Here is a 13561-nt window from a genome sequence, read left to right as displayed (position 1 = left end):
ATTTTAAAACCTCAACCCAAATGCAGATGCAGTGTGTTTTGCTGCAGATGGTTGTAATCTGCACACAATGCCTGCTGTCCGTCCCTCCCTGTGAGCCATCACATCTGACCTCGGATCAGGGAAAAGTAAGACTGCAGGGAAAACCCAAATATCCTGTGAGTGCTCAGGGTTTTAAGGCCCTTCCTTTACAGGCCACACACACCCCATAGTCTACTAGGTCATATGGTCCATGGACAAACATACAAAGACACACACCAGTTATTCCTTCCTTGATCTGATACTCAAGTATTCTGCTTTTAAAACCATTATTTATCTGTAAACCAGCAAGTAGAGCTCAGACCAAAACTAGTTTTCTCAAGCCGCCGGGCTCTCCCTTCCTTGACTAGGAAACACAAATCCTGAGGATTATTTACACAATACAAAGCGGTTGTAACCAAAGAGAGCCTTACTTTTCAAAGCAGCACAACATACACAGATTTTCTTGATGTGTATGCACTATCAAATGTTTCTATTTTTTTGTATTGCTTTAAGCTATATTCGTGTTTTCATGATAAAGAAAGTAGACTGCCATTCCTCTGCGCTGTTAATTGCTGCAAGCAACGTTTCCCAAAAATGACCTAAAATCCTTTCAGTCCTCACTTCTCCCAAATGCTGCACATTTTGACATCATACAGAGAAGGTGTGGTTTTGTTTAGTTTCTGGCATTTGATTAAAACTCCACTGTCACAAGCACTTTGTTGTCTTTGATTGCTTAAAGGTGTCTTGAAGTCTTTAGCGTGTTCTAGACGGGTCTATGCAGGGGTTTCAAACTGCTGGTGTGATGGCGGGTGTTTAGACTGAGGCCTGGAGTTTGTGTTTGGCTGTGAGACCATGAATGTGTTTGGATGGCTTGCTGGAGAGCCCTTGTTGTGTATTTAGGCGTTTGATAAAGTATAAACACGGCATCATGCAGCAGATGGTCGGGGAATTAGCTAGCCAGGTTTTTTACAAGACGTTGCTAAGGGCCTTTGCCTGATGAACGGGTGTTTGTTGGTTTGTGTGTCTGTCTTAGAGACCTCATCCCTATTTCTTATATGTGCTTGAATAATTTGCAATGTATTTCTGACCTACTTCCGCAGTTCATATAACATGCTGTTTGTCCTCCCAACCAGAGGGCGGCATGTCAGAAGAAACGGGCCAAATTGAGACGGCCACCCAGCAGACCTTGCACTACACACTGGCCAATCAACAAGTCCAGTTCCACCGCATCGGGGAGGATGGACAAGTTCAGGTGGTGAGTGTCAGACATTTAATCCTTCAATCTTTCTCTGAATTCATCCATAAAAAAACATTTGTATTTGACAAGAACGCAACAGAGTATACTCTACCGGCAACAGTATGAGCCTTGCGGCTGTCATCTGGGGATCCGGTTTCTAGTTCAGGGGGAAAGATCATTCCACCCACCAGAGTGACACATGGAGCGTTCAGCAGAAATACAGAGCAGCTTATGTGGGCGGACAGGAAGGAAGTGACTTGACCCCCTTGTGTCCTGAAATCCCCACAAATACCAAATTTCAACAATCAATGGACCACTGAAATAAACTCTGGCCTGTTTAAGATCCTAAATATATCTGAGTTTTTAAGTTACACCATCTCTGCAATTGATCAAATTGATAAAGTGCCATCTATTCCTCCTCGGGTTTATCATTGAGTTTACATTTATTTATTGAGTGTGAGCATTTTGGACTAGTCTTGTTTAATGTTGTGTATTCAAACAACTGGTGATGCACACAAGCTGTTAGACAAAGTTTTTTGTGTGAGGAATTAAGTGCAAGTGTGTGAGTTGCAAAGTCAGTGTTACTAACTAAAATATATAACAGTAAGTATTACACATGATGTGATGATACTACACTACCGTTCAAAAGTTTGGGGTCATCCAGACAATTTTGTGTCTTCCATAAAAACTCACTTTTATTTATCAAATGAATTGAAAATTGAATAGAAAATATAGTCAAGACATTGACAAGGTTAGAAATAATGATTAATATTTGAAGTATTAATTTTGTTCTTCAAACTTCAAGCTCAAAGGAAGGCCAGTTGTATAGCTTATATCACCAGCATAACTGTTTTCAGCTGTGCTAACATAATTGCACAAGGGTTTTCTAATCAGATATTGGTCTTCTAAGGCGATTAGCAAACACAATGTACCATTAGAACACTGGAGTGATAGTTGATGGAAATGGGCCTCTATACACCTATGGAGATATTTCATTAGAAACCAGACGTTTCCACCTAGAATAGTCATTTACCACATTAACAATGTATAGTGTGTATTTTTGATTAATGTTATCTTTATTGAAAAAACAGTGCTTTTCTTTGAAAAATAAAGACATTTCTAAGTGACCCCAAACTTTTGAACGGTAGTGTATATGAACATTCTGCTGAGGCTCCATATCTAGTCATTGGTACACTCACTGTAATGACGGTGATGCAAAGATACCTCATAATTTAGTGTTGCGTTCTGCTGTTATTCTTCCTTTCCTGTGATTTCAATGTACATTTAACCCAATTGTTAATCAAATTAGACTAAACTAAAGAGTTAAGAATATATTTTTGCACAAAACAACAACTGTATTTTTATCTTTTAAAAATTATGAAATACATTTCCATCTGTATATGGGGGCCTGACTATTGTGAGACAGACTTGAAGTGGACCTGTCATTTAACCACTAAGTGTAGGAGTATGATAATCATTCTTAGATTTCTTTGCAGTTTAGCATTAAAGCAAAAAATGCCTTGGCAAAAATATTTGCGTAATTTATCCATCTTCGACTTTTTCATCCTTGTCTCTCAGATTCCTCAGGGTCAGCTGCACATTGCCCAGGTGCCACAAGGAGAGGAGGTGCAGATCACACAGGACAGTGAGGCAAGTGTCTGTGTGGTCAGAGAGAACAGAGAACATCAGCCACTCCTGTTCTTGAGTCAGTCTCAAGTCAACGCGTTGGTCTGGACAGAATACAACGGTTACAGAAAACTCATGCTTGAGAAAGAAGTGGTTTACTGAACTTTACGAAAATAATGTTGTCTACTTTAGTGTGGCCAGGCCAGTATATCGTGTTTGAAGTCTGGTTTCTAAGGCTAGCTGATGACATTATTTGACTGGCCGTTTGAAAAAGCCCACTCCATCTGTGTGTGCATGTAGATAAAGCACATGCACCCTGGATTGCCCTGTGCAATTTCTATAAAGTTACAGGTTTCTTTTGATGTCATGTTTTGATTTACGTCATGTTGAAAGCTTGCCAAGTGTTTCTTCACCAACATAGGGTTGATCCGCCTTTAGCTCTGTGGAAGAATCCTCATTCAAATGTTGATCTAAACCTGCTTACCAATGATCGATCAAATGTGTGATTCTAAACCTCACATTTTGTAGCATTTACTTCTAAAAAGAAAGAATGGGAAGAGCCGTCTTATAGAGCAACCTTCTAATTTTCAGTTGTCAAATAGGTTTGGTAAGAGTCAATAAACATTTGTTTCTTTTCAGCCCTGAATGTTTCGGTTAGCATAATGCACTCAAGTATTACCTGACAACATTTGAGTCATTTGGGAATTTTAACAAAAGCAGATGTCCCGTAATGTTTATATATCCGCTTGCTTTTGCGCAGGGTTATGACTTTTGTTTCCACACAATCCACAGATGTCTCATCTTCCCCACTAGACATGCAAAATCAAATTACAAACCACACCGACTGCTGAAGAGGAATTTCTGCATCGGCATTATTGTTAGTGATATTTTGAGAATGTGGAAGAGGTATTAATTACACGGCTCCGGTCTATGTACACTTCTAATCACATACTCTATGATAAGTGCCACAGATGCATGACAGCTAGACATTTATGCAAAAGCAATTGACACCTTGCCCAAGTGTTTTTCTCATTTCCTATAAAGTGGTGCTAGAGGACACTAGGAGGGGGAAATACACGATGGAGTAGGAGAGGCGGAATTGGAGGCAGAAACGCTCTAAAGCCTTTCCTGCTCTTTGTGGCGGAGCCCAGTTTTTTTTCTCCTCTTCTTCCTGTTCCATGATATTGTTTGTTTTTTGGAGTTCAAAGCTAAGCAACAAAATCCCACTTCTCCCAACTGCCACTCTTACAATATGTTTTCATTAGGGAGGCGCCTCTTTCATCAAAGTCATTTGTGCTTTGAAGGGAAATGAGCTATTTGAGAGAACACACTGGGCTTTTGCCATATGGCACTTCCGACAACATTTGATATATGCATGAATGACGAGTAACAAGAGAAACCAACTAAAAGGTTGATTTGTCTTTTGAGATGTCTTCTCTTCTGTGGTCTTGTAAACGTGACTGTGGGTGTTCAAAGTCTTTACGATGGTCATTGCATCTTGATTGAGCTGCGATAGGCTTGTGCCTTTGTGAATGGATTTCTATTGTTGTTTACACAAGTCTTTATATAGTTTGAAATGACACAATCGTTCTCACTCTTATGTCATCATGTACAATAAGAGAGTTCAGTTTACCTGCTTTAAATGGCTGGATTCACCTTTGAACAATGCAGGTTTTAGTAATCTGCTGTCCACGCAGATTACTGTGAATAGGAGGGCAAAGAAATGGAAAAGATTGATAATTTTTAAGACTTGATGTTTGGTGGTTGAAATGGCTAAATTATTATATGTGTATAAAATATGGCATCAGGCCTTTGACGTGACCTGTCTCTTCTCTATTTCAGGGAAATCTCCAGATCCACCAGGTACATGTTGGTCAGGATGGACAGGTAAGAACACGTTCACAGGGAAGAAATTAGGAGTCACGTTACACAAATCAACCCGTTCTGTATCCACAACCTGCGGCTCCGGTGCCGCATGTGGCTTTTCAGCCCCTCTGTTGCGGCTCCCTGAGTATGACGAATGCTATTTGCAAAGTGGACAATCTTTCGAAGGGAAACAAACACCACTTGTCTTGGAGTTTGAGGTGATACTGTTTCAATAAACTATCAATGGATAGTCACGGAGAAATATAGAGAGTTTAATTCTGCGTGGACGTATTCATTTGCTTTCACTGCCGGCGAGAAAGCGATTTTTAAAATTGTTGCAGCAAACTGAGCAAAGTAAATCTACTTCAAGTCTCCAAACTGTTATTTATTGATACAATAATACGATGTACACCAGCAACTTCGTGAAGTGGAATCCTCTTGAATGCAGCAACGAACCAGTCAAAGCTTAAACAGGTAGTAAAATTCCTGCATTGAATGTTTTATAGTATATACATATAACAAGGAATTGACACCGATACATTAACCAGCTGTGTGAGTCAGTCTCGGCTTGATATCGGTGCATCCCAAATTCACATCCTCTATGTGGCATCGCGGCTGTGAGTGTAGCGAGTAGCGGCCCTGATGTGTTCGAAGAGTTCGCTGGCCAAGTTTGGCCAACGCGTCATTGAAGCAGCAGAAAGAGTGAATCCATTGGCAGGAACGGGTCGCGCTGCCAGTGTCTGCATGTTGTACCTCAGGCGCACACACAAGATAAACTAAACAGGGACGCCCTCAAAGGTTAAAATCTCCTTAATGCTACTAATGGTCTATTGTACACTAATAATGTGCTCATTTAGACTTTGTGAGTCACAGAGCAACCTCCTTTAGCTCACGGTGGTAGGGTCAGTAAAAGCTGCACTGAAGAGCTATCGCCTAAAAAGATACAAGTTGTCATCCAAATCTTTATTTGAAACACAGAAGCTTTACAAGCAGTGGCGGTGCGTCCATAGAGGGCGCTAGGGCGCCGCCCCTCTTAAAATTTTGAGATGAAAAAAAAAGAAGAAGAAAAAAATAAATACATCCTGTCAAAAAACATTATATCCCAAATCATTTAAATAGCAAATAAACCGTGTTGACGTGCTAACTGTGTGTGGGAGACCGTCAGCCTGTCAACAACCACTTAAGTTAAATGTGACATAAATAATATATCGCCACTCATCCTCACGGAGAGAAGCCCCTCCCTATTTTCGGGGCTCCGGCCCAACGTGTGCGGCAGCGAGCAAACATTTCACGGTCGTTTCGGCAAGGACGGCTTCTCATTGGCGGATGAAACGTGAATCTTGGGGCGCAAAAATATGCGCCCTGGCCAATGACATTGTTTCTTATTTCACGTGATTGGACTATTCGGCCAATCAGAGACCGGTATCGTTCCCTCAGCCAGAGAGCTCCACGGAGCTACGGGAGCAGGTAGCTAACGGAGCTGTTAGCTGGAGGCTCAGTGAGTCATGCTGTTTAGTTTCCCCTGTCTGTTGTTCCAAAGTCCTGGGACTGAAACTCTCTGGCCTACAACGGGGTGAGGGATCTAAAGAGCTTCAGACAAGTGTAAGAAGCACGAATCTTGCCGCAGTTATCTAGCTAACAGCATGAAGCTAACTAGCTAACAGCATGAAGCTAACCCTGTTTGCAGAGCAGAGCAGCAGAAGGAGACCGAACTGGCATCGAAACACAACAAAGAAGTTCTGAAAAACAGACACATTCCCTCCAGAATAATGGAAACAGGCTGGTTAGACATGATTGACTTTCACCAGAGAGTTATTGAGAAGTTTGCCAACTTTAAAGAGAGGAGGGCTACTTTTCTTTACAGTAGTGGGTCTACTCTGTCACCCAATGTAACATGTGATCTCTTTCTGACTCTATTCTGCTCTGAACCTCTTTCATGTGAGGATGAAACTCTTTTATTTTGTAAACCTCTGAAACCCAACCCAATGTGTCTTAAAGCTGCTCTGAACCTCTCATGCCCAAAGTTACAGTGTGTTGATAGTTGTTATTGGACAGTGTTGAGCACGCTGTGTTCTTGAAATAAAGTGTTGTTTTTTACAATATTCTACTCAAAACCTCTTTTCTTCTCATTGCTGAGTGCTATTTAAACCGCGTCGCCCAACTGCGCCCCCCCCAAAAAATGTTTCACCAGCCGCCACTGTTTACAATGCTTATGCTGTCATAGTTGAGCAGATTTAAAACACAATCTTTTAGCACTTCAGTAAATGTTGATAATGGTGCATCATACTTGTTGGTGTTGGGCTGTACTGCCTGGTAGTTATATCCATAATAATATCCATTTAAAAAACCATTCAAAAGCCTCACTAACTACTATACAGTTTAATGTTGTAATGGTCTTCTAATTAGAAACATACACCCTCACGACGGCCCTCAAATGTTTCTGTGTCGATGTCTACGTCCAGTTTTCCCGGACCTCTGTCTCATGTTTTGGGCCACAGCTCTTCCTGTTCCTCTGTTCTTTCCGCTGATATCCAAGCGAGTCGCGATCAAAGTGGTCTGTGTGTTGCCATTGCAGGACACACATGGACGCCTGCAGACCAATACGTCATTTCACATTCATGAATTGTTTGTCAAAAAGCAAGACTTTAGGAAAGGAAGTTATTTCTCACGCTGCCCATCTGGTGATTAAAGTGTTTTGTGTTTGTTTGTCCGGACAGGTGTTTTTATGTAACATGATAACATGTGAATGGAGGCGACACGTATTCATTGTTGGGGTCAATCAAAGAAAACTGCAAATTATTCTTTACTCTTTTTTTTCTTTTTAAATGTATTCATTCCACATGATCCCCTAAGAAACATACCAACAATATTTATTCTATTACTTCTGCGTTATGCTTTTAAACAATGGTGTTTAAGGGCATGGCATTGGCCAATCAAATCCAAGCTTTCATTCCAGGTATTGTACTTTATCACACGAGTAGCTCCATTCTACTGTTAACGCTGCAAATGTCAAACCGGTGCATAAAAGGATTGTCGCTGTGATTCTTTTCCATAGTTGTAAAGTAACATAAACTACTACACAGTGTTTTAGCATCTGATAATATTCAAAATGCATGGCACTCTTAATCAGGCCATATTTATTTAATTGCCTCACCGGTTCCTTAAACATCAGGTCTGCAAGAATGGAATTATATTTAATAGCTATTATTCCAGTTAGAATGCAATTTTATTTAAGTAACAATCAATTTTTTCACTCGTTAATAGTCTTATCAAGTTACCAAAATGATGGAATCATATATTACACAACATGGAACAAATTCTTACTTTATGTGATTCCTTTGATGATTTACTTTCTATTTGCATTCATTCAACACAGTTTAATGAGCTCCTAATCAAACCAGATTAAACAGGGTTTGATAAACCCCAAACGCACTAAAAGCGACTTGAGTGCATTTTTAAGTGCACATATTGTTGTAAATGGTTGCACGTGCACTTAAAGCGCTTTGAGGGTGTCAAACTGCTTTGACGTTCGTGCTTCAATCTTTAAGGAATGTCGAGTCAGGACCAACGCTGCTTTTTTTTCTGCAGCCACAGTGCCAATTTGGAGAGAGCTAAAAGGATTTCCTCCCGGAGGAACACAATAAATTAATTACTTTGCATAGTTGCTACAAGGAACTTTCATTTCTTGTATTAACAAGGTGACGGTCATGTCCCCTCATGGCACCAATGACATTTATAAGAAGCCAATCTTCTGGCTGATGGCCTTTATTACTTATGTGAGTCATATAGAGGCATCTGTTTAGTAGGCGCAGAGTGGTACTGCAGCACAGGAGATGGTGAGTGGCTTTTCAAAACTAAAACTTAGATTAAGATCTGTGAGAAGTTGATGACGTAAAACCAGGAAGATGCCCTTGAATGCTCCCAGTTGTATTGAAGAGACTGTCACTCAAGCCGACGGACTACTTTTCCTTTCCGTTTATTTAATGTTGCTGAGTCAGATGGTAATATGATACTTGAAAATGCTCTTTAGTGGGTTATGTGCTGAATTACAGGAGATTACGACTGATTTAAGATACAATGACCCATCAGTAAAACTGTAATTTTCATGAAAGAAATGTGACCTGCTTCGGTATAGCATGCAACCATACTCGTGAAGTAATGTCTTACCCCCCCTCCTCCTGCCCCTTTATATGTCAACATTTGGGTTGAAGGAGTTACAAGCCACTCACCGTCTGGAACCAAGTGATTTCCACTGCTCAACACTATATTTTATAGTCTGATTTAAGATTTCAATCATCCAATTCACTCAGTGGTTGAAAGCGCTGTCGACTATCTGTGTGCTGGCACAGTGGTGATGTGTGTGTGTGTTGCTATTGTTCTTTTGGCTCTTTTGCTGTGTGTGTATTTTCCCTTAATTGAGGTGGTCACCAAACATCCCCCACTGCTTCTCTGTCACACACCCTCAAACACACATGATTGCTTGTGTCCTCGAATGACCCACTCGCTTAGCCTGGCAGCAACATTACGCTCCGTCTTTCTAGAATTTGACGAGAGTTTGGTTTAGATTATATTCACATCAGTTCAGAGTACATAAGAGTCCAGGAAGTCTTTTCAGATTCATCACTTCTAGCTGTTCTGTATGTTTTAAGTAGGGCTTTTCAAAGGATGCAAGAACAAAAAGCAGCACAAAGGGCTCTATTCCCTCGGCGGGGTCTGAGAGCCTAGTCCAAGAAAGAGCTCATTTATTTTCCCTTTCTTTTTAGCTCATACTTTGATTGGGTCTGTAAAATGATATGAGTGCATTGCCTAAACAAACACGATGACTTATTCTTTAAACTTTATGTTGCAGGTCAAGCTTTTCACACACATGCAGTGATGCACTACAGCGGCAGTGTCTCCTCATTTGTGTATTCTCATATTCTCATGTAGCAGAGGGCGGCCGCCTCCTCAGTCAGCTCCTAAATCTGATGAACCCCAGAACTCTGAGGGAAACGGGGCCTAAACAAATAGGATATTAGTGATAGCACTTTGGGAGATAAATCACTTTGACCAGATATGGTCGCACACAAATGTCACATTATGTCTCTCGTGATTGGTGTAGTGTATCTTGGCGTTGGTTAGGAACCTAAAATACACAACAGTTCAGCCCTAAACCTGATCTGTGTTCTCTTACATGTATAATGAATAAATAGGTTATGTATGATGTCACAGATTTTGTAATCTGGCATTGTTATTTTGTAACTTCATTTCCTGGACAAAATCTCCAATTAAGGCAGTGGTTCTCAAACTTTTTCTGCCGCGCCCCACTCCGGAGGAAGAAATATGTTCACGCCCCAACACAATTGTAGAAAAATGGTCCTGAAGTGCTGAATTTGTATTGAAATAACAATTTTTTGTGACTCCTAATATTTTGCAATCACTTTCAATTAAACCAGATTGCTCCATCAGACAAAAAACTAATACGTTTTCAATCACTTTATTAGAATACAAATACACTTCGATCTGTGCAATAACAAAAAAACTAATATTTGGCAACAAAATTGCTTATTTTGGCTGCAATTAACCTGTTTTGCACTGAATATCTTTTCAAGATGATAACAATTCAGCGCAACCTGAGAAAAACTAAACAAGTTCAAATATTTGGCAATAAAGAGTTTTACTGAGTTGTACACTGCATATCTTTTCAAAACAATAATGTGCAACCTTTGCAAAACAAAACAAGTGCAGATATGAGTCATCATGTTTTATCATTATTATTAAACGCTGCAATGAGCTTTCCACTACACCTCTTTTTAAAAGGGGGTTGCTCAATGTTGAGCTCTTGTTTTGAAGGGCAACAGCAGGAAAGCCGAACTCACGAAAATCCTTCGCAAATCGCCAAGAATCTCGTCCGTCATGCACACGCAGCGTAACCTGTTAACGTCGGAACGTAAACAATTACACTAAAGTACAGGCATTTTGCTCTTTATTTATAAATGACTTATTTATAAATGACTGATGAAGTTCTTATTAAAGTTCTTGAAATAAAAAAATCTTCGTTTCGCCCCACCTGCAATGCCTTGGTGCCCCACTAGAGGGTCGCGCCCCACAGTTTGAGAACCACTGAAGGTGACGTGTCAATGAGAATAGGAGTCTGAATCTAGAAGCTTCGTTATGGAAACAGATTAGTAATTAGCTCCATTGGTTTTCTTTACTTGGGTACGGGAAATGAATCATTTATTACTTGTCTTTTTGCCTTTGAAAAAAACATGAAAAAAGAAGGAGATCGTGCGAGTCCTCCTCTCAAAGCTGTCATTACATTGCCAACAGACTCTGCAGACTGTCCCTTATACATGTGTTCACAGCTCTGTTCCCTGCTACTCTTTTGTTGTGTGTATGTCATCAGTTGTGTGGTGTTTTCTCATTAATCACATTTCGGAGAATACAATTAAATGTCTTTATTGGCAATACACTTAGCATTAAGACCTCGTTTTGATGGAAAGAAATGGGGTGTTGATATGTGTTGTCATGCATTATAATTACAATTAGTGCTGCGTGGACAAGAATGCTAAATGTGGTCCCCGTGTGTTTGTTTGATCAGGAAATAAATACATTTTGAAACTAGAATGGGCACTCGGTAGAGCGCATACCTTCGCATATCACTAGATTGGGCATTGAATTATGAACATTTTGGCATTAGTTGCATGCCAATTGGATACAAATTGACCGTGCTATGGTAAAAAGAAGATTTTGACCTTTCCATGACCTTTGACCCGATTGATCCCAAAATCTAATCAAATGGTCCCCCGATAATAACCAATCATCCCACCAAATTTCATGCGATTCGGTTAAAAACTTTTTTTGTTATGTGAATAACACGCAAACAAATAAATAAATGAATAAATACACGGCGATCAAAACATAACCTTCCGCATTTTCAATGCAAAGGTAATCACTCATTAAGGAAAAAACTGAAAGTGATAGCTTTCATTCTTTTGCTCACAGCTCATTAGTTAAGTGTGTCAGTGTATGAGTAAATCATGCTGTACAGTAAGTTAACTGATTCTAATCAAGCTGTGCTTACTATTATAATTATCTCCAGAATCAACTGAAAGCAAGATTATTATTTTTGTGACACAGCGACTGCTAACAGCTAACTATGCTAACAGTGCAAACCACGTCACAAGTGTTGACAGAGCTAACCGGGTTAACACGAGTTAGGGCGGCATCATCAGCTGTCACCGCCGCATGAGAGCCGTGCAAAGTGCCGGGCCCGGCGCCTTCCAGTGGAGCACGCTCACATGCACGAACAGGCAGTAAAGGCACACGCGGCCAGACCAGCTATGTAAATACAGGAGGCCTCAGATAACAACACACACAGGAGGACTTCTATCTCTGCTTAGGAAGACATTATTCCACAGTATCTTTACACAGCAAATTTGTGTTTGCTGCTACATTAAGCCTCTGAATGTTAAATCAAGCTCCTTTAACCCTTAATAGAAACCATTTCTATCAACACCAACACTTCAATACTTGTATGACAGTCTCCATTTAAATATAGAGATGTGTGCCACCTGGAGATTGGGAATGAACCCTAGAAAAAGTCAGTCTTCTTCTTCTCGATGCTTTATGCATCAAACTGTTTCTTTATTTGGCTAACTGCTCATGCACATCTAACATCTGTGAAGTTCAGCGTTAGATGTTTCTGTATTCACTTTTACGTCTGCCTTTGCCAACTTAGCCCTGAACTTGGTGCAGCTGTGCGAGCTGAAAATCGGGAACAAGACTGGATCCAAACCTTTTCCGCAAGCTTATAAAAACACTCATGCCGACATTAGAGAAGGCAGACCCAAGAAACTATAAAATAACTTTTACTGAATTCCCTGTCTGTCATAGCCTCTTATCGAGGGCCCTTCTCTGCAATGATGCAGACCAAATGGAGGATTGGAAGATGAAGGGAGGGATTGATGAGGAGGAGCGTAGATGGAAAAGAAAAGATGGGGGAGAGGAAAGCCAAAAAGGGACACGGTCTGGAGGAGATGTTTTGTCCCAATTTGGGAACTGGTGCCACATAAAGTAATTGGATGTGGCGGTGCCCTTTACTACCTCATGTGCCAACAATGGCCCCGAATTCCCCCCCTTTTCCTGACCCATCTTTGCTGTCACTATTTTTTGTAAATATGTGAAAACAGAAGAAAAAAACTGAAATAATGTAAAAAACACACAAACCTACAGATGATCAGCAACTCCACTGTTGAGCGAGCTCACAGTCTTCACGCAACTCCCTGTCAGTTTACGGTAAAACAATTGTCGTGCCAGTCCGAGAAATTCAGCGAATCTCAACAGACCGCTATAAAGCCATGCCAAACCGACTGACGGGCTCTCTTAAGGGGCATCGTTATGGTCAGTGTGGGAACTGTGTCACAGAACAGAGAGTCCAGCTCGGCACTAGTCCCTACGTCAGTACTGTCAAGACCTGTAAACACAGAACCAGTCCAGAACCAGGATAAATACAGGCAGTATAATGTGTTAGAGTTATGGTGCACAGAGCGAGAAGGGCATGTCACTGAGTTGATGAAAGAGAGGATGAGGAAAAAGAGGGCCAAACAAAGAAAAGGGAGAGAATTAAGTCAGCTAATAAAGAAAAGATGAAGAGGAAATAGATTAATGAAAGACATCTACTTTCCCTGCATGTTGTTGGTTAGCCTTTGTCTGGTGAAAGTCTGGTGTTCTCCAATAGTATCTCTTGAATTGGCGCGTGTACACAAAAAGAAGATGCTGTAACAATCTGTACGGTTAAGCCCAGAATCGGTGTGATTTGTGCTGGAATGACTC

At 40.6% G+C, this 13561-nt stretch overlaps 1 protein-coding gene across 4 annotated transcripts in view; it reads left to right on the top strand.

Moving 5' to 3' along the window:
- The window catches only part of banp (BTG3 associated nuclear protein), a 37194-nt gene that overhangs the window by 12173 nt on the left and 11460 nt on the right, over nucleotides 1-13561 (top strand). For all 4 annotated transcript variants that reach the window (XM_056416148.1, XM_056416147.1, XM_056416149.1 and 1 more), the window contains exons 9-11: nucleotides 1152-1273; nucleotides 2834-2905; nucleotides 4724-4768. In XM_056416148.1, the coding sequence (XP_056272123.1) occupies nucleotides 1152-1273; nucleotides 2834-2905; nucleotides 4724-4768 (239 nt within the window). The remainder of the gene's footprint in view (nucleotides 1-1151; nucleotides 1274-2833; nucleotides 2906-4723; nucleotides 4769-13561) is intronic.

The sequence above is a fragment of the Pseudoliparis swirei genome, chromosome 6 (assembly GCF_029220125.1).
Source record: "Pseudoliparis swirei isolate HS2019 ecotype Mariana Trench chromosome 6, NWPU_hadal_v1, whole genome shotgun sequence".
NCBI lineage: Eukaryota > Metazoa > Chordata > Actinopteri > Perciformes > Liparidae > Pseudoliparis > Pseudoliparis swirei.
Note: the sequence above shows the minus strand (reverse complement) of the source record. Positions and strands in the feature narration are given on the sequence as shown.